At 35.3% G+C, this 22,683-nt stretch overlaps 1 protein-coding gene across 5 annotated transcripts in view; it reads left to right on the top strand.

Moving 5' to 3' along the window:
- STXBP5 (syntaxin binding protein 5) overlaps positions 1–22,683 on the top strand; it is a 184,853-nt gene that overhangs the window by 58,778 nt on the left and 103,392 nt on the right. For all 5 annotated transcript variants that reach the window (XM_034990955.1, XM_034990958.1, XM_034990959.1 and 2 more), the window contains exons 7-8: positions 2,142–2,225; positions 19,826–19,949. In XM_034990955.1, the coding sequence (XP_034846846.1) occupies positions 2,142–2,225; positions 19,826–19,949 (208 nt within the window). The remainder of the gene's footprint in view (positions 1–2,141; positions 2,226–19,825; positions 19,950–22,683) is intronic.

Raw genomic sequence — 22,683 nt, forward strand, 5'->3', positions numbered from 1 at the left:
GCTTCTGAGTAACAGATGTAAGACTAGAGCTTAAGTGACCTGTGTCCTGAGCAATCTAGTGCTGTTTACACTGTACATCAACTCTTAAATTTTATCCTTTCCCATCTCTTACTCCTGAAGTTTCTCTGTTACTTCCCCATCAAAAAATGCCATGTCACATGTCTAAGATATTTAGAAGGACTAGGAAAAGGTAAAGGAAGCAAATACCAGTTTTTCCTAGAAGGAGAATATATCTCACATTGCCTAGGCAAGAACAGTTTGTGTTAGCAAAATTAACTGTACTTCCTATAAAGATGAGGAGTTTTGTTAGCTTCAGTGATTGCCCCTCCAAGTGCCCCTGTGGTCTGAAATCCACTAAATTGCTATGTCATTAAAATTAGTGGGTCTGCCCCAACTTTGTTCATATCCCCAGATTATAGGAAGAAGTATTGGCTACCTACTAATCACTTATGTATTCATTAAACAAATATTTATTGAGTGTCTCCTGTGCACTAGGCAGGATATTAGAGACCTATAGATGAAAATGCATGTGCTAACATAGGAGAAGGAGGATTTTAGTCTATCTAGAAGAATTGGGGGTTGGCTTACCCAAGGGAGCAACACTAATTTGAGAATTAAAAATGAGTAGAAGATCACTCAATGAATAAAAGGAAAGGAGGTTTCAAGCAAAGGGAATATTGAGATTTTTAAAATGTCAAGGTGGAGGGTTGTGGGCAGCAGAGATTGGATAGAGAGTGGACCATTTGTGAAGCAAGAACATGCATTCCATTCTGGAATTTATTCATTCACAAAAAAACATGTTAAGTACCTACAAATACCAGTCAAGCTCTGTGTCTTACCGTAGTGGTGAACAATATAAAAACAGTCCTTGCCTAAATAGACTATTGTTATAATCAGTAAGAGGATTCAGCTAAGGAAAAGGCCATTATTGTGCAGTGACCCTTCAGATTAAAAAATGTACAGAGTGCTGTTGGAGCACATGGAAATGGGATTGACTTATATTTGGTAGGTCAGGGAAGGCTTCCCAGAGGAAGTAATAGCTAAAACAACATCTGAAAAATTAGTAGGATTGGTCAGGCAAAGAAGATGACTTCAAATATGGCCCAGGAAGACAGCAAAGATAAGAGAAAGCATGAACTGAAAGATGTGCTGGAGTGTATTGAATAAGAGGGATGTGACAAGGGACAAAGCTGTAGAGGTCAGCAGAGGTCAAACGATGATAAATCTTGTAGGTCATATTACTCAGTTTGGACTTTATCCTAAAAGTAATAGTAAGGCATTAAAAAAATTTTTAAAGCATGCATTACATGATCAGGTTTGCATTTTAGAATTGTTAAACACTAGCTACAGTAGCGAATGGGTTTAAAAAAGGAGAAAGACTGGACTCAGGGAGACCAAGAGACCAGAAAAGAGGACTTTGTGTCTTGAACTAGTAGAGAGGTATTGGAGGTAGGGGAAAGTAGAGAGATAATAGAATGTAATTTTAAAATTACTTGATGATTTTTACCTGAGGGAGAGACTAGAGTTAAGGATGACGCCCCCAAGGTTTTTGTCTGAGTGACTTAATGAACACTAAGATAAGAAATACTGAGAGAGACACTGCAGTAGTGAACACCAGAAAAAGAGGGTAGGGAAAAAATAATGAATTCACTTTTGGACACATACTTTGAGGTTCTTGTGGAGTAGATAAAGGGAGCCATCTTCACTGGAATTATGAGTCTGAATCTTACCAGAGGGATCTAGGCTGGATATAACTTGGAACTTTTTAATAGATGAGTAAATGACATTGCCTGATAATGTTTTGAATTAGGAAAGTTTGTAAACTCTAAAGCACATACAAATGTTAATTTTTATTAATAATTTATTATGTTATATTAATTAATGAAAATGTACACTCAGGACTTCAAAATGGTACTATTTTCTTTCTCAGTAATTAGTTATATATGTTAAGTCCCTAATCATCAAAGACATATAAATATGCAATGCAGTGTTATTTGTCATTCATGTGATTAGCAATGCAGATGTTTAATTATAACTTTATACTTGAAGCATATGAATGATAATAGTTATCTTTATTGTCAGCAAATAAAAGTTTCACATAATATCATTCCTAGGTCATGTGACGTTTTCTTTTATTACAGCTTTTGATTGGCTTTGAATCAGGAACAGTAGTGTTATGGGACCTCAAATCAAAGAAAGCCGACTACAGATACACATATGATGAGGTAATATTATTTTTGCTAATCAAATACTATTTTTGTCATTTTTCTAATTAAGAGCAGCTTCTTTAAGAACTTAATTGGTGATTTTAGTTGAGGCAACCTTTGTAATTGCAATAACACACCTAATACATATATACATACATACATACATACATTTATTTATTTATTTATTTATTTATTTATTTATTTATTTATTTATGTAATCACATAGCTCAAAAGATTTAAAAATAATCTCTTTTCCATCCCTGTTATTTGGCCATCCGATCCCCTTACGTCTGGTACTAGTGTTACCAGTTTCTCATGTATTCTTCTAGAGGTATTCTATCATTTACAAGCAAATTAATAAATGTATCCTAAATAAATCCTATTTTTGTATTATAGACAAATGATAGTATACTGTAGACAGAGTTTTGCTTGCTTTAAGATCCAAATAAAGATTGACTGTGATTGATTGATGTCTTCTAAGTCTCTTTTAAACTATAGGCCTCTCCTCTTACTCTTTGCCTTCCCTTTCTTACTTCATTCCTTCTTTTTGGCCATGTATGCACTGAAGATAGTTTATCAAAGACTAGATTTTTCTGGTTCCATCCCTCTTGTGTTTAACATCTTTTTTTTGCCCTTAGATTTCCTATAAAATGGATAGTTTACTGAGGCTTGAATAAATTCAGGTTCATTTTTTATTTTTAGCCAGACTTCTTAAATGATGCTGATGCTCTTCTGTCAGTTGGAGTGTTAGTGTCTGTGAGGTTAGCAGCCCGTGCTGTTCAAAGCCTAGATTTATTAATGCAAAGAGGTTGCAAAATGAAGATGTTCTAATTCTGTAATTCCTTCTCTATTTATTAGCTCAGAGACACTTTAGTGTAAAGAGAAACTTCTCACATACTATTTGGTTAAATAGCAGTATTATGGTTAGTAAAGGAAAAGCATATATGATTCTTTCCTTTTATTTCAGTATTTACTCTAAAAGGGTTCTGTAATCCCAGTGGTGACCAATTTGTTCTTGCTTTTAGTTTCACTATGTACTTAAAGATTTAAATATATTTGATGTGCTTCAGTACATTGAAGTTATTATCCTTATTGATTTTCAAATTCTCCCATTTTGGTCTGTGAACCTCCTCCTTTTGGTTCCTCAGTTCTTTGGTGATAATAGTCTTGGATAGCTTCCTTGCTATCTGTTATAAAAAAGTATAACTATTAATCTGTATATTTTTGTTTTGAACTTAGAATAAGATTTTTTTCCTTATGAAATGTGGCTTCTTTCAGTGTGAAATGGTATCTGGTAACTGTAATCTGGGGATTAGTACGGGTCATGATTTCTAATTTAATGAATAGAGCTAGGAAATGTATAAGTGGTTTTGTTTGTTTTTAAGATAAAATATGTCATGTCTTCATACTGATGCTTTCAGTTACTTAAAACAGCAGACTATATTGAGTAACTATAATAATACTTGGAATACTTTATAAATGTTTGCATGTGGTTGTTGTAAGCATGGCTAAAAGAATTTCCTTTGTTTTCATAGCTGCATACTTTTTCTTTTTATTTTTTTTCATACTTTTTATTTTTTAAGTTTTTAGTTACTAAGCACTGTGGTTCACTAATCAAGATCTTAAAAGTATAAAAAAGAACATTTTTAATAAAGGGTTCTTCTAATTTCATCAGAAGTTTTGACCTGTAAATCTGTTTTCTACACTAAAATAAGAGCAGAATTTAAAAATTCACTTTTTTTGTTTTGCTTCTTATAAATTTAAATAGTGATCTTGGCTTTAGCTGTTATGGAGTCACAGGGACTGGATTTACCCTCTTGCCTTAAACAAATACACTGGAAAAATACGTGAAACAACAGTTTTTAGAAATTAGATAGCAGGTAGTAAGAACAGAGATTCCTCAGAGAGGAAACAAACAAGGTGAGCCATTTAGTTGCCTTAGCTTATGGCCTAGAGATTTTTCCAGGTCTCAGTACATAAAGGGAGAAACCTAGGTGGAAACTCAGTAGTCTCTCTGAGTTGAGGAGACAGAATTGAGAATTTGGGGAAGCCAAAGTATTTGTAGCCTATAAGGCAAGGTACCAAAGGGTAGGGGGAACTACCTAGAGAAAGAGAAAGAGTTAGAAACCTACAGGGAATTCCCCACCCTGAGTCTTCAGGTAAATACTGATTAGCGTGTGGGTATGAGGCTTAGAAAAGATCCATTTGAAAGGAATAGGTAAAACAATTGTCATAGCACACAGGGCCAAGAATAGTTTACATTTGCAACAGAATGGGGAAACCTTGTAATGCATGGGACATCAGGAAAAATACTCAAAAGGTACTGCCTCAGTCGTGGGTCTACACTAACCCTAAAGACACATCTGACTGGCCTAACAAAGCTTAAAAGCAAGCCTTGAGAAGTCTAAACTGTTTTCAAATAATATACTCAAAAAAGCTCAAAAATATTCCAAAGAATATAATAATAACCCACCATAAATTTCACAATAGTTAGCATCCAAACAAAAATTTGAGGCATAGAAAGAAGCCAGAAAGTATGATGAAAAATGAAGAGAAAATGCAGTCAATAAGACTCAGAAATGACACAGATGGGGCGCCTGGGTGGCTCAGTTGGTTAAGCGACTGCCTTCGGCTCAGGTCATGATCCTGGAGTCCCAGGATCGAGTCCCACATCGGTCTCCCTGCTCGGCAGGGAGTCTGCTTCTCCCTCTGACCCTCCTCCCTCTCACTCCTTCTCATGCTCTCTGTCTCTCGTTCTCTCTCTCGCAAATAAATAAAATCTTAAAAAAAAAAAATTTAAAAAAAGAAATGACACAGATTGATAGAATTAGTAGACAAGGATATTAAAACAAATGTTACTAAATGGGTTTCATATGCTCCAGAAGGTAAATGAAAGCATAAACATGTTGGAAAGGGTTTTTCAATTCTTCCTTGTCCTAATTGGAATTTCTAGAGATGAAAAAAATAAAATGTCTGAGATAAAAAATACTCTGGGTTGGTTTACCAAAAGATTTGATCTTGCAGAAGAAAAGATAATGAACTTGAAGACATTAACAGTAAAACTACTCAATATGAAAGATGGGCAGAAAAGGAGCAGAACATCAGTGAACTGTGCTTCAACTTCAGGCAGACTAATGTATGTGTAATAGTCCTAGAAGAAGGAACATGGACAGAAAGTGTATTTGAAGACATAATGACCCAGATTTTTCCAAATTTGATGACAAATATAAACCCTATAAACTAATAGGATATATAGATATCTCAGAAGTTCTGTGAACTCAAAGCAGAAGGAAAATGAAGGAAAGCTATATAAAAGCACATGTTTCAGTTGCTTTAAACTAGACCTAGTGATACAGAACATCTTAAAGGCAACCAGAGGATGTGGGAAGGGAACACATTAAATACAGAGGAACAAAGATAAAAATGACAGCAATGGTTTCCTTACAAACAGTCCAAGCCAGAACACAGTAGAACAACACCTTTATGGTACTGAAAGAAAAAATTGTCAACCTAGCATTTTATATCCAGCAAAATATCTTTTCAAAACAAAAGAAAAATGCTTTACACACATCAAAAACTCGAAGAATTCGTCACTTGCAGACCTTCACTGCAAGACATGTTAAAAAGTTTTTCATGCAGCAGGCAAGTGATAAAAATGGAAATATGACTCTACTCAAACAAATAAAGGACACCAGAAATGGTAGATATGTAGGTAGATAGAAAAGCTTTTTAACTTTTTTATTCTCTTTAAAAGGTAATTATGGAAATAAAAAAATGATAAAAATACATTGTAGGATTTCTGACATGTAGAATTAAAATATAGACAATAGTAGCACAAAGGTCAGGAGACAGAATCTTTTTGTAAGCTTATTATACTGTACCTGAAATGTTATGATATTACTTGAAGGTGGACTATGATAAGATAAAGACATATGCTATAAATTCTAAAGGAAATACCAGAGCAACAAGAGTAACCTAGATAGTTAAGCCAAAGAGGAATATAAAATGAAATTTTAAAAATATTCAATCCAAATGGAGGCAGAAGAGGAAAAGAGGAACAAAGAACAGATGGCAGAGATAGAAAAAAAATGGCAGGGCAACAGATTTAGACCCAGCTAGCTATGTCAGGAATCATATTAAATGCAGTCATTTAAACACCCCAAATAAATGGCAAAAATTGTCAAATTAGATAAGAAAGTAAGAACAAACTCTACACTATTTAAAACCCACTTTAAATATAATGACCCGGAGGTGGAGGAGCAAGATGGCGGAAGAGTAGGAGACCTAAATTTCGTCTGGTCCAGGAATTCAGCTAGATAGGGATCAAACCATTCCGAACATATACAAACTCAACAGGAGATCGAAGAAAAGAATAGCAGGAACTCTCTGAACAGAAAAGCGACCACTTTCTGGAAGGTAGGATGTGCGGAGATGTGAATCCGAGGTGCTATTGGGGAAGATAGACGGTGGGGGAGGGGGCCTCCCTTGGCCGCTTTTGGCAAGTGATAGAGCAGCAGAGCACAAAATCGGAACTTTTAGAAGTTGGCTCTGCTGAGGGACATCGCTCCAGTGGCTAAGCGGGGGGTGGAACCCTCGCCAGGACAGTGTGGTCTCAGGACCCTCGGGGTCACAGAAAGACCAGGGGTGCCTGAGTGTGGCAGAGCTCCCAGGTATCGGAGTGGGGAAGACGGCTGCAGAGACGGAGCCGAGGAGTGGGCTCTCAGCTCGGGTTTGCCATAAACCGTGATCCACGGCACAGTCGGGCCACTGCTCCTCCAGCAGGTGAGCACAGAGAGCAGCCGGAGACCGGGGAAACAGGAGTGATTGACGGCTTTTCTCTGGGGGCACACTGAGGAGTGGGGCCCTGAGTTCTCGGCTCCTCCAGGGCAGAGATTGGGAGGCCACAGTTTTCACTCTCATCCTCCAAAGCTGTATGGAAAGCTTGCAGGGAACAAAAGCTCCCAAGAGCAAACCCGAGCAGATTACTTAGCCCGGACCGGCAAGGGCAGGGCAATTCCACCTCTAGCAAAGACATTTGGGAACCAAGGCAACAGGCCCCTCCCCCGGAAGGTCAGCAAGAAGCACTCGCCAAGACTAAGTTTACCGATCAATGAGAACAACAGAACTCCAGCGCTAGGGGAATACTGCACATAGAATTCATGGCTTTTTTCCCCTGATTCTTCAGTCTTTCAAAGTTAATTTTTTTAATTTTTTTTTTTTAATTTTACTTTTGCCCTTTTTCAACCAACATCTTATCGATCGCTTTTTTAAAAAAATCTTATTTTTCATTTTTAGAGTCATATTCTATCCCTTCATAGTAGTTAACCTTATTTTTGGTGTGTATATATATATATGTAATTTGTTCTCTCTTTAAAATTTTGGGATATAGTTTCTTCTAACAGACCAAAATATACCCTAAATCTCTAGGGTGTGGCTTTGTTCTACTCTCCTGCCTGATCACATTCTCTCCCTTTTTTTTTTAAAATCCTCTTCTTTCTTTTTTCAACTAACTTCTTATCAATTCCTTTTATAAAATCTTTTATAATTTTCATCATTACAGTCATATTCCATCCCTTCGTCGTATTTACCCTTATTTTTGTACATATAAGCTTTTCTTTCTTTAAAATTTTAGGAGGCAGTTTCTTCTAACAGACCAAAATATGCCCAAAATCTAGTGTGTGGCACTGATCTATGCACCAGCCTGATCATATTTGATCATACTCTGTTTTTTGGTTTTTTCTTTTTTTTTTTCTTTTTTCTTTCTTTCCCTTTCTTTTCCCCCATTTCAGGTCTCTTCTGATTTGTTTAGTGTATATTTATCTGGGGCCATTGTTCCCGTGTTAGCATTTTGTTCTCTGATTCATCTATACTCCTCTGGACAAAATGACAAGACAGAAAAAATCACCTCAAAAAGAACAAGAGGCAGTACCGACTGACAGGGACCTAATCAATACGGACATTAGTAAGATGTCAGAACTAGAGTTCAGAATGACGATTTTAAAGATACTAGCTGGGCTTGAAAAAAACATGGAAGATATTAGAGAAGCCCTTTCTGGAGAAATAAAAGAACTAAAATCTAACCAAGTCAAAATCAAAAAGGCTATTAATCAGGTGCAATAAAAAATGGAGGCTCTAATGCAAGGTTAAATGAGGCAGAAGAGAGAATTAGTGATCTAGAAGACCAAATGATGCTCTTTTATAAAGACGCTGAGAAAAAGAGAGATAAACAACTACTGGATCACGTCGGCAAAATTCGAGAGATAAGTGATACCATAAGACGAAACGATATTAGAAACAATATTAGAAGGATTGGGATCCCAGAAGAAGAAGAAAGAGAGGGAGGGGCAGAAGGTATATTGGAGCAAATTATAGCAGAGAACTTCCCTAATTTGGGGAAGGAAACAGGCATCAAAATCCAGGAGGCACAGAGACCCCTCCTCAAAATCAATAAAAATAGGTCAATACCCCAACATCTAATAGTAAAACTTACGAGTCTCAGAGACAAAGAGAAAATCCTGAAAGCAGCTCGGGAGAAGAGATCTGTGACCTACAATGGTAGAAACATCAGATTGGCAACAGACCTATCCATAGAGACCTGGCAGGCCAGAAAGGACTGGCATGATATATTCAGAGCACTAAATGAGAAAAATATGCAGCCAAGAATACTATATCCAGCTAGGCTGTCATTGAAAATAGAAGGAGAGATAAAAAGCTTCCATGACAAACAAAAACTAAAGGAATTTGCAAACATGAAACCAGCCCTACAAGAAATATTGAAAGGGGTCCTCTAAGCAAAGAGAGAGCCTAAAAGTAACATAGACCAGAAAGGAACACAGACAATATATAGTAACAGTCACGTTACAGTCAGTACAATGGCACTAAATTCATATCTTTCAATAGTTACCCTGAATGTAAATGAGCTAAATGCCCCAGTCAAAAGACCTAGGGTATCAGACTGGATAAAAAAACAAAACCCATCGATATGCTGTCTGCAAGAGACTCATTTTAGACCCAGAGACACCCCCAGATTGAAAGTGAGGGGTAGAAAACCATTTACCATGCTAATGGACACCAAAAGAAAGCTGGGGTGGCAATCTTTATATCAGACAAATTAGATTTTAAACCAAAGACTATAATAAGAGATGAGGAAGGACACTATCTCCTACTTAAAGGGTCTATCCAACAAGAAGATCTAACAATTTTAAATATCTATGCCCCTAAAATGGGAGCAGCCAATTATATAAGGCAATAACAAAAGCAAAGAAACACATCAACAACAATACAATAATAGTGGGGGACTTTAACACCCCCCTCACTGAAATGGACAGATCATCTAAGCAAAAGATCAACAAGGAAATAAAGACTTTAAATGACACACTGGACCAAATGGACTTCACAGATCTATTCAGAACATTCCATCCCAAAGCAACAGAATACACATTCTTCTCTAGTGCCCATGGAACATTCTCCAGAATAGATCACATCCTAGGTCACAAATCAGGTCTCAACGGGTACCAAAAGATTGGGATCATTCCCTTCATATTTTCAGACCACAATGCTTTGAAACTAGAACTCAATCACAAGAGGAAAGTTGGAAAGAACTCAAATGGAGGCTAACAAGCATCCTACTAAAGAATGAATGGGTCAACCAGGAAATTAAAGAAGAATTAAAAAAATTCATGGAAACCAATGAAAATGAAAACACAACTGTTCAAAATCTTTGGGATGCAGCAAAGGCAGTCCTAAGAGGAAAGTATATGGCAATACAAGCCTTTCTCAAGAAACAAGAAAGGTCTCAAATACACAACTTAACCCTACACCTAAAGGAGCTGGAGAAAGAAGAGCAAATAAAGCCTAAACCCAGCAGGAGAAGAGAAATAATAAAGATCAGAGCAGAAATCAATGAAATAGAAACCAAAAGAACAGTAGAACAGATCAACAAAACTAGGAGCTGGTTCTCTGAAAGAATTAACAAGATTGATAAACTCCTGGCCAGACTTATCAAAAAGAAAAGAGAAATGACCCAAATAAATAAAATCATGAATGAAAGAGGAGAGATCACAACCAACACCAGAAATACAAACAATTATAAGAACATGTTATGAGCAACTCTATGCCAGCAAATTAGATAATCTGGAAGAAATGGATGCATTCCTAGAGATGTATCAACTACCAAAACTGAACCAGGAAGAACTAGAAAACCTGAACAGATGTGTAACCACTAAGGAAATTGAAGCAGTAATCAAAAATCTCCCAACAAACATAATCCCAGAGCCAGATGGCTTCCCAGGGGAATTCTACCAAACATTTAAAGAAGAATTAATACCTATTCTTCTGAAACTGTTCCAAAAAAATAGAAATGAAAGGAAAACTTCCAAACTCGTTTTATGAGGCCACCATTTCCTTGATCCCAAAACCAGACAAAGACCCCATCAAAAAGGAGAATTACAGACCAATATCCTTGATGAACATGGGTGCAAAAATTCTCACCAAAATACTAGCCAATAGGATCCAACAGTACATTAAAAGGATTATTCACCACGACCAAGTGGGATTTATTCCTTGCCTGCAAGGTTGGTTCAACATCCGCAAATCAATCAGTGTGATACAATACATTAATAAAAGAAAGAACAAGAATCCTATGATCCTCTCAATAGATGCAGAAAAAGCATTTGACAAAGTACAGCATCCTTTCTTGATCAAAACTCTTCAGAGTATAGGCATAGTGGGTACATACCTCAATATCATAAGAGCCATCTATGAAAAACCCACAGCGAATATCCTTCTCAATGGGGAAAAACTGAGAGCTTTCCCCCTAAGGTCAGGAATGCGGGAGGGATGTCCACTATCACCAGTGCTATTCAACATAGTATTAGAAGTCCTAGCCACAGCAATCAGACAACAAAAAGAAATAAAAGGCATCAGAATTGGCAAAGAAGACATCAAACTCTCACTCTTTGCAGATGATATGATACTTTATGTGGAAAACCCAAAAGACTCCACCCCAAAACTGCTAGAACTCATACAGGAATTCAGTAAAGTGGCAGGATATAAAATCAATGTACAGAAAATCAGTGGCATTCCTACACACCAACAACAAGAAAGAAGAAAGACAAATTAAGGAGTTGATCCCATTTACAATTGCACCCAAAACCATAAGATACCTAGGAATAAATTAACCAAAGAGGCAAAGGATCTGTACTCAGAAAACTATAAAATACTCAGGATAGAAATTGAGGAAGACACAAAGAAATGGAAAAACGTTCCATGCTCATGGATTGGAAGAACAAATATTGTGAAGGTGTCAATGCTGCCTAGAGCAATCTACACATTAAATGCAATCCCTATCAAAATACCATCACCTTTTTTCAAAGAAATGGAACAAATCATCCTAAAATTTGTATGGAACCAGAAAAGACCCTGAATAGCCAGAGGAATGTTGAAAAAGAAAAGCAAAGCTGGCGGCATCACAATTCCAGACTTCCAGCTCTGTTACAAAGCTGTCATCATCAAGACAATATGGTACTGGCACAAAAACAGACACATAGATCAATGGAACAGAATAGAGAGCCCGGAAAGGACCCTCAACTCTATGGTCAACTAATTCTTGACAAAGCAGGAAAGAATGTCCAATGGCAAAAAGATAGTCTCTTCAACAAATGGTGTTGGGAAAATTGGACAGCCACATACAGAAGAATGAAACTGAACCATTTCCTTACACCACACACAAAAATAGACTCAAAATGGTTGAAAGACCTAAATGTGAGGCAGGAGTCCATCAAAATCCTAAAGGAGAACACAGGCAACAACCTCTTCGACCTCAGCTGCAGCAACTTCTTCCTAGAAACATTGCCAAAGGCAAGGGAAGTAAGGGCAAAAATGAACTATTGGGACTTCATCAAGATAAGAAGCTTTTGCACAGCAAAGAAACAGCAAACAAAACCAAAAGACAACCGACAGAATGGGGGAAGATAGTTGCAAATGACATATCAGATAAATGGCTAGTATCCAAAATCTATAAAGAACTTATCAAACTCAACAGCCAAAGAACAAATGATCCAATCAAGAAACGGGCAGAAGACATGAACAGACATTCAGACATTTTTCCAAAGAAGACATCCAAAGGCCAACAGACCCATGAAAAAGTGCCTAGTATCGCTCGGCATCAGGGAAATCCAAATCAAAACCTCAATGAAAGGGCGCTTGGGTGGCTCAGTTGGTTAAGCAACTGCCTTCGGCTCAGGTCATGATCCCGGAGTCCTGGGATGGAGTCCCACATCGGGCTCCTGGCTCAGCGGGGAGCCTGCTTCTCCCTCTGACCCTATCCCCTCTCATGCTGTTTCTCTCTCTCTCTCTCTCTCTCTCAAATAAATAAATAAATCTTTAAAAAAAAAAAAAAAAACCTCAATGAGATACCACCGGACACCAGTCAGATTGCCTAAAATTAAGTCAGGAAAGAACAGATGTTGGCGGGGATGTGGAGAAAGGGGAACCCTCCCACACTGTTGGTGGGAATGCAGGCTGGTGCAGCCACTCTGGAAAACAGTATGGAGGTTCCTCAAAAAGTTGAAAATAGAGCTACCATACGACCTAGCAATTGCACTACTGGGTATTTACCTCAAAGATACAAATGTAAGGATCCGAAGGGGTATGTGCACCCGGATGTTTATAGCAGCAATGTCCACAATAGCCAAACTATGTAAAGAGCCAAGATGTCCATTGACAGATGAATGGATAAAGAAGATGTGGTATATACATACAATGGAATATTATGCAGCCAACAAAAGGAATGAGATCTTGCCATTTGCAATGACTTGGATGGAACTGGAGGGTATTATGCTGAGCGAAATAAGTCAAGCAAAGACATGTATCTTATGACCTTACTGATATGAGAGAGCACATGAGAGTTGGGAGGGTCAGAGGGAGAAGCAGGCTCCCTGCCGAGGAGGGAGCCCAATGCGGGACTCGATCCAGGGACTTCAGGATCATGACCTGAGCCGAAGGCAGTTGCTTAACCAACTGAGCCACCCAGGCGCCCCTGGTGATGGGTATTAAAGAGAGCAGGTACTGAATGGAGCAATAGGTGTTATACGTAATGAATCTTGGAACACTACATGAAAAACTGATGATGTAATGTATGGTGATTAACATAACATAATAAAAATAAATAAATATAAAGACCCAGAAGTGTTAGCAAAAAGATGGAAAAGTAATGTTAGCACCAAATTAGAAGAGTCCTGAAACGGCTGTATTAATATCAACAAAGTAGATGTACAAGTGCTTTCTTCAAGACCAGAACACCATTATTTTCAAAGATACATGGAATATTCACCAAAATAGACCATCGTTTGTGCCATAAAATCAATCATTATAATTTTAGAAAAATTGAAATCATTAAAATCATGTTCGTTTAGTGTAATAGAATTAAATAAGAAATAATAAGGTAGATGAAAAATCTACAAATATTTGAAAGTGAAACAATATACTTTAATGGGTCAAAGAAGAATCAGAAAATGAGAAAGTATTTTGAACTGAAAAAAAGATGTGAAAATAGGACATATGGAAGTCTATGAAATGCTGTTAAAGTTTTCAGTAAAGCATTACTTATGTTAGAAAACAAGAAGAGTCTCAGATCAATGCCCTCAAGCTTCCACCATAAGAAACAAGAAGAGTAAATTAAATCCAGAGTGAGTGGTAGAATTGAAATAACAAATAAATGAAATAGATAACATAAAAACAATAGAGAAAATTCGTAAAATCCTCATTTAGTGGAGTTCAATAAAATTGGTAAACACACAGCCACAGTGATAACAAAAAAAGAGAAAAGGCACAAATTACCTATAACAGGCATGAAAGAGGAGGTTATTCAATTTCTACAGAAATGCAGAGAGACTGGTAAGGAAATATGTGCAATTTCATTCCAATAAATTCAGCAAATCAAGTGGACAAATGCCTTGAAAGACACCAAATTCCTTGAAAGTACCAAATCCCCTTCTAAGAGAAATATTTAACCTGAGTAGCTTTATATTTATTAAAGAAATTGAATTTTTAATGAAAATGTTTCCCATGAAGAAACCTCCAGGTTCAGAGGGCTTACTGGTAAATTTTAGCAAATAGTATTCACTGTACCCAAACTCCTTCCAAAAATGGAGGAGAATATACTTCCCAATTCATCCTGTGAGGGCTGCATTATCTTCATACCAAAACCTGACAAAGAAATTGTAAGAAAGCTGTAGACTATTGAACAGATATGCAGTAGAGATGCAAAGTCATAAAACTTATTCTTAATAAAGAGTAACAAATATAATGACTAAATCTTACGTTTAAATAATAATGCTGTAGATGTAAGATCTAACTTCTAAATTGACTTGTTCTAAGGTAAACTGAGTGAAAATTTCTGGCTATATTTCTATGAGTTCATGCTATTTTACCTCTTGTTTCATATAAAAATACCTTTATATCTGATTCTTAATGCAGATTGCCAAGTGTATAATTTTAGACATTGAAGAAATTATTATAGTTCTCACTTAGGTTAAAGTTTTAAGGCTAAAACTTTAAGACCTTCACAAAATACCACCGCACACCCCCCTTCCTCCAATATTTACTTTCTATCAGTGGTGTTTTACTTCAGTCAAATTCATTTTTATTATACTGGGGCAAATAAATAGCATTATGATATCAATTCTGAACATTTCTAATATAATAGAAGTTCTTGGTGCAGTTTTAATTGTTCATTTGATTTCTTGAAGATGATTTAGATGGGTGGGAGTAATTGAAACAAATTCATCTTTACCCTTAAGCTTTTGTTGCTTTATGTAACCATAGTATTTTTCGAATTGAGAAACTTACCTGGCTTTATGTCTAAATGATAGACTTTGAGCGTACTTGGGGTAGTATTCCTAGTTTTCTACAGATATTTTCTGCATAGGATATTTTAATCTATATAAAATTATATTTCTTCAATGACATTTCATTCTTTTTAGGCTATAAATAGTATTAAGATATTAGTACTCTTTCTGTAGTAACCTAATGTGTTGGCAGAAGTGAAATACGGCATTATTGATGTTTTAAGACAGTAATTTAGTACTTATCAAACTATTTTAATGGTTATTCTTTGTCATGTCTAGAATCGATCAGTGACTTGTATTCTGGTTTCATGTTGTTTTTTCCTAGTAGACTGAGAAGCCACAGATAGAAATATAGGCATAGAAAAAAATAATAGTATGTACATTGCTAGTGCTGTGAATACATTTATCTCATGACTGTCAGTCTTTTAAAAAAGAATATTGAAATAATATGTTTGTAACTCACAGCATTGGAATCAGTAAGATTTTAAAAAATTATGTTTCACCCTATAGATATTCACTGAAACATTTATTCCTTTACAGTTTCTTTTCAATGTTTAGAAAGGTGCTTTTAGTTTTTAAGACAGCTTATTTTCTGTTTATCTCTCTTACACACACACACACACTCCCCAAAGATAGAACAATGCTTAGAATGAATAATTTGTTTACATTTTCGGAATATCTAGAAGAGTTTCATTTGGGTTTTATTTTTAATGGAAATAGCAGTGTTTTCAATTTATGCCTGTTAACATCTTTAGAGAAGAGAAGCTATAAATCACTTAATATCCAATATATAATAATTTTATCAACTATTTTACAAAAATGTGTTGTTCTATGATTATCTTACTCAATTAAACAGTATTACTGTTATCTCCCTTCTACAATGGAAATAATATTAAAATGTTCATAAGTTAAAATACTAGGGCCAAAACTGTACAGTTTAATGTATTATTCATATATACAAAAAATAATTCATCCAGTACTCTAAGCATTCACTTTATTATTTGATAACATGAGAATAAGAAAACTAGAGTGTTTTCAGTATTTCCTTTCCATGTATTTGCAAGCATTATAATTTAAAATCAAAGTCTATTACAAAATTTTTTTCTTACCATTTCGGTGACATTTTCTAAGGTTTTAGGAATAGTAATTATACTAGCAATCAATGTTGCTTTTGAATATAATTTTAAGATCTTATTTTCTAGGGGAAAAGAAATTATTTTTGGTGTAAGTCTGCTATAAATGTTAATCAGTTTATGTATAATGTAGGAATAGCTGGACTAAGATTTATATACAACTTTTATTATGAAGTGATTCTAATCATACTGCTCAGTTTGCAAAACAAGTAAATAGGGAATTTATTTAATTTCCCCAGTATTTTGAGTTAGTGAGTGTAAAATTTGATGGGTAAATAGCTAGCCTGTTATCCCTTCCAGAAAATTATTCTTAAAGATGCTCTCTTAATTGATAAGAATAGCACAAAGCATCATATGTACTACTTTTGCCAAAGCCAAATAGATATCATAGTTTTAAAAAAGGTATCAGAGTAGGCAGTGCTCATGCTTTTCTTTTAATTTTCACAGATGAGAATACTGTCATACTGTTAATCCATTAACTGCCTCATGAGCTTTATTACAGTTACGATTTCTTGTCAGACACTGCATCTTTTAAAGAAATATTTTTAGATTTGTATATATTGCTCCTGTGGCTTATGCCAATAGCTATATCATCTTCCCTCCTTTTCCTCTACATTTTTTCTCCATCCTGAATTCATCATGTTTCTCTACAACTTTTGTATATCTCCTTTATTATGTTAGTTTCCATTCATTTTGCCCTTGATCTCTCCTATTTCCCTTCATCTGTATCTATAGTTTCCCATTTTTTAAAAATCAAGTCACCTCTTAAGAATCTTCTGGAAATTTCATATCTTGGAAAAGTAAGCCAATTTACATACAAAATTCCTCAACCCTAGTTGATGGTACCTACTTTATATCTCATATCATCTCCCATGAATTACTCAGTTTTGCTCCTAACCCACCTTCTGATTGTAAAGGTGTGCCAGGTTTGGTTAGTTAGATTTGCTATTCCCACTTTGTTTACATAAATTTCTACTTCATTTTCTCAAAAGGACTAAAGAAAAAGTAAAACTGCATGTTTTATACTTATGTAGTTTATATGTGGTATGTATTATACACATACTTTATATATATATACATAATGCTACTTAAGTGTATATCAGTATACTTACCCATATACTATACTTAGATAATATATACATATATACATATAATACAGGCATATTTAAGTAGCATATGTGTAGTATTACATGCAGTGGTATTAAAGAGACTATTAGAAAAAAGTGATATCTTGTATGAAGTTGAATTAGTATTTAGGAAATTGCAGAAATAATTGAAAAAATCATGTATATTTATTGCATGCATAAGTTTGTATTTGGTTATTCTTTTATGGAGTATTTTCTGGCATTTGTTTCTCTCTGTTATCCAAAATAATTGTGAACCACTGGTCCCTATAATTAGTATTTACTTTTGGAATAGTTAATAATTTAATACTGTCTTTAAAGTAAATGGTACTTTTAAACAAAGGTGTATATGATTTTCTTTAGCAAAGTAGAAATAGTAATTCTTTATAAATATTATATATTTATGTGTATGATATACATTTATATGTAGGATAAGATTAGAATGTTTTTATTTATATATTCAGACAACACTGAAGATAGCTCTTGTATTTCCCTTATCACCTTAAAAAAATATTTAAAAGCTTTGTATAGCTGCTTAGCTCTACTTATATTTTACAGAAATAATTTCATCTATTAAGGCTATTAAGGGATTATTTTAAGATTGAGTTTATGGAATGTCATATATGTATCTTGGAATAAGCTTATTACTGTTGAGTAGGCTTTTATTTAGGGGGTGTCTGAGTGGCGCAGTCAGTTAAGCTTCTGCTTCATGATTTCAGCTCAGGTCGTGATCTCAGGGTTGTGAGATCGAGCCCCATGTTGGGCTCCATGCTCAGCGCAGAGTCTGCTTGAAATTCTCTCTCCCTCTCCCTCTGCCCCTCCCCGTGTGCTCACGCTCTATCAAAAATAAATGAATAAATCTTTAAAATAAATGAGTAAATCTTTAAAATAAAAGATTGTAGGGGTCCCTGGGTGGCTCAGTTGATTAAGCGTCTGCCTTTGGCTCAGGTCATGATCTCAGGGTCCTGGGATCAAGTCCACATCCGGCTCCCTGCTCAGTGGGGGAGCCTACTTCTCACTCTCCCTCTGCAGCTCCCCCTGCTTGTGCTCTCTCACTCTCTCTGTCAAATAAATAAATAAAATCTTTAAAAATAAATAAATAAAAGATTTTATTTAGAAATTTGTTAGAGATACTTTGAACTTGAAATATTGTGTTAAATATTGGCATTTAGAAACACAGCTAATTGTCTTTATCCATCTTCATTTAAATTTTAATACTGTTTTAAATATATAAGCATATGAGGAGCCCAAATAAATGGACATTGAGGAAGATGATAGTAAATGTTGACTTGTATGTAAGTGGAACTCTTAAGGTTTAGTTCCATGGTTTTGTGCTGTCCTCAGCAGTTCTGCCTTCCAGTAGAGCAGCTTTTAAAGTCAATTGACCATTAATAACTAGAAATGTATCAACTTGAGTTGAAAAGAAGTAATTTAAAGAACAGAAATCACCCAGGAGAATGATTTAAAAAAAAATTTTTTTTGCAGGCAAAATAAATAATATTAAAACCAAAAAATTAAAAGGTTATATACTTTGGTCATATAAAAGTATTTTTCAGATAGTTTTTAAGTGGCTCAGAGGCATAAACTATCTAATCAAAAGTGTCCCTTCAGGGGCGCCTGGGTGGCTCAATCCTTAAGTGGCTGCCTTCGGCTCACATCATGATCTTGGGGTCCTGGGATCAAGCCCCGCATCAGGCTCCCTGCTCAGCAGGAAGCCTGCTTCTCCCTCTCCCACTCCCCCTGCTTGTGTTCCCTCTCTTGCTGTCTATCTCTGTCAAATAAATAAAATCTTTAAAAAAAAAAAAAGTGTCCCTTCAGATTTTAAAAATCATCTCATTACTGTGAGAAATGGATAACATGTCTTGAAGCTCTCAATCTGAGGTATTTTTAATTGATCCTAATTCCAAATATACATTTTTGTCTCCAAATTTTAGTTAATTTAAAAAATTTGTTCTAGGGGTGCCTCGGTGGCTCAGTTGGTTAAGCATTTGCCTTTGGCTCAAGTCATGATCTCAGAGTCCTGGGGTCCAGCCCCACATCGGGTGGGGCAGATTCAGTAGAGAGTCGGCTTCTCCTTCTACCCTTTACTCTCCTCTTTCTCTCTCTCAAATAAATAAATAAAATATTTTTAAAAATTGTTCTGTCTAATACAACCAGTTTTTCTGATGAGATATTGGTTGTAATTACTTGGTAATTTATGTGTATGTGTAGTTTATTCTAAGAATCTATAAGAATACATTCTGTTTTTCTGAACTCATTAATAATACGTATATCACTATTATATCATTCTTATGCTGGCTTAAGGAATAAAGTAAAAATAATTTAAAATAGTGTCAATACCATATTAAATCTCATTTGCATTAAAGAGGGTTATGGAAATGTAAAATTAATGTGTTGACTTCAGCTTGGAAAATAATGAAAAATTTTAAAGGGAAAATTATAATACCAATTGTGTATAGCTTGGTTTTTAGATTTTGTTTCTAAAAATGGAATTCTTCACTCCTCTTCTATAGGCTATTCACTCTGTTGCTTGGCATCATGAGGGAAAACAATTTATTTGCAGTCATTCAGATGGCACCTTGACTATATGGAATGTTAGGTCTCCAGCTAAGCCTATACAGACAATCACTCCACATGGTAAGAATGTATTCCTTTTGAACACTACATAAATTGTGATGTACAATAAACTGTTTGGAGTTTCCATTTGGATTTACTTGTTTTTGAGGATAAGAATGAGTTTTCTTTCATTTTGAGGAAATTAAAAATATGTATACATTTAGAAATAAAATGTAACAACCAGGTAATACAATCTCAAATTAACTGTATTTACAATTGAAATTTCAAATTTGAACTTTGAGAAAGTGAATGGTACATTATATTCTGAATATTGTTTGTCCAGTAGTCCAGAAAGTAAGTAATTTTGTGAATGATACAGGACTGACTTTAAGCCTTTGTCATCTTAAAGTTATCAATTGCAAGTTGCTAATACACACATACACATACATACACATAACAGTTTGCAGAAACACTTTGAACTCTACAAAAGGTAATTTTATGCATTGAAGTATTATGTCAAAGGTGTCCAAGATCACCCCAGGTTTAATGATTTACTAGTAAGACTCACAGGACTCAGCAAAAAGATGAAGAGCAAAATCAGCAAAGGGAAAAGGTACATGGGATGAAGTCTGGGAGAAGCCAGGCTCAAGCTTCCAATGGTCCTTTCCCAGAAGAGTGACACAAGACATGCTTACTTCCTTTAGCAATGAGTTATTACCAGGTGTGTGAAATGTTGTCTATTGTGGAACTCATTTGAGCCCAGGAGCCCAGAGTTTTTATTGGAATCAGTCCATAGCACTTTCTACTCACAGCACGCACCAAAATTTCAGATGCCCAGAAGGAAATCAGGGATTCACAGGAATTGTTTTGTTCATACAAACAACTTAGGCACAGTGTACCACCCTTATCAGTCTGGGAATGGTGGAAACCATCTTGAAAGCCAGTTACCAGATGCCAACCAAGAGCTAACCTTTTGAGGGGATAGCAGTCTCAGGCTTGCTTGTTCTTTTCTGTGCAAGAGCTATTTATAGAACCTCTAAAGTTTTATTAGGGTGTTTATGAACAGATTACGAAGGCCTTCCTTGAGTTTGGATGAAGTTTAGGAATTTGCATTTCTTTATTAATCTGCATTCTCCAACCACCCTAAGAGACTCTTAGCCAGTGGATTTAGGGAGATTAAAGGAACTGTTCTTTACATTGGTAGTCTGTTGAAGAATATCCTTGTGGTATTGCTAATATTTCATTGTTTGCTTTAAAATTATCAGTGCCCGCTTTAAAAAAGTATTGGTCCATCCTGAATTATTGCAATGTAGAAATTAAAGAAATAGTAAAATTAAATATTTATCTGTGGCAGGATGGGTTTTTAGAGTTGTTTGTTTTTTAGAAAAAAATAGTAATTCATAAAGCCACACATTTTAGTATACTTTACCATTGCCTTGTGGTTGCAGTCATCTGGAAAAGCCCTAATTTTAAATTTGCTCTGGGTCTATTTATGCATGCATCCAGGGGATAGATAGCCCTTATGATTGAGGTTCCAGTTTTTCTTAATATATTTTCATTCTTTATTCTTTATTCATTCTTTCATTCTTGGTGATACACCTGAGAATTACCATAAATTTTAGGATTTCCTAAGACCTCTAGAACCTAAGTATCCTGAAAACCAAAAAAGATGATTAGTCTTAAAAACTTTCATTTCAAATTTAGAGAAAATGAACCTAGTATCAAAGGCAGTAGAAATATGTAACATTGGCTTTGCAGTTTTAAGTCTATCTAAATTTTTATCTTTTTTTATAAAAATGGTACTTTTTTCTTTTGAATCACTTGAGAGTAAGTTGTTGACATACTGCCCAGTCACCCCAAAACATTCCAATATCTATTTTTTACAAATAAGGACATTATCCTGTATCACCAAGTTTTGCCTTTTATCAAAAGGGTCTATATGCAGATTACATTTAGTTGTTTCAAACTGAAACAGTTCTTGAGCCTTTTCTTGAGTTTCATAACTGACAAATTTTGAATATTCTAGGTCAATTATTTTATAGAATGTGTCCGCATTTGGTTTTGTCAGATGGTTTTTCATGCTTAGAATCAGGTTTGGAATATCTTAAAACGATTGATGCATTCTTTTTGCTGCCTCTCAAGTGGAACTTGTGTTTGATTTGTTCAAATTGATGGTGTCTTATACCTTGATCTCTTGATTAAACTTCTGTCTGTTAGATTTCTCTATTATAATGTTCTTTTTCCTGTGAAATTGATAACTATTTTTGATTTGTATTTGTGATCAATAAATATTTGGATTTGAAGGAGGTACTTTGAGACTCTATCAACATACTGTTCCTCCTCAAACTTTTATCCTCTGGTTTTAGCACCTGTTGTTGTTTCTTGGCTGGGTTAATTTTATTGTGGTAATTGCCAAATGGTAACTTTTCTATTTAATCTTGACCTCTCTTTATATCAAAAACTTAGATCTTTGGGAGCAGACTCTGAGAAGTGGCATAAGTAAGTTTCTGTAGAGTTTATAGTATCTTAGCAAAAGAGGGCCACTAGCTAAAATTATTTTTTTTTATTATTTTTTTTAAAAAAGATTTTATTTATTTATTTGAGAGAGAGAGAATGAGAGAGAGCACATGAGAGGGGGGAGGGTCAGAGGGAGAAGCAGACTCCCTGCTGAGCAGAGAGCCCGATGCGGGACTCGATCCAGGGACTCCAGGATCATGACCTGAGCCGAAGGCAGTCGCTTAACCAACTGAGCCACCCAGGCGCCCCCTAAAATTATTTTTAAACAAGACAAAGAATATTTGATTTAGTATTTTTT

This window comes from Mirounga leonina, unplaced genomic scaffold (genome assembly GCF_011800145.1).
Source record: "Mirounga leonina isolate KUSES-001 unplaced genomic scaffold, KU_Mleo_1.0 Mir_53, whole genome shotgun sequence".
NCBI lineage: Eukaryota > Metazoa > Chordata > Mammalia > Carnivora > Phocidae > Mirounga > Mirounga leonina.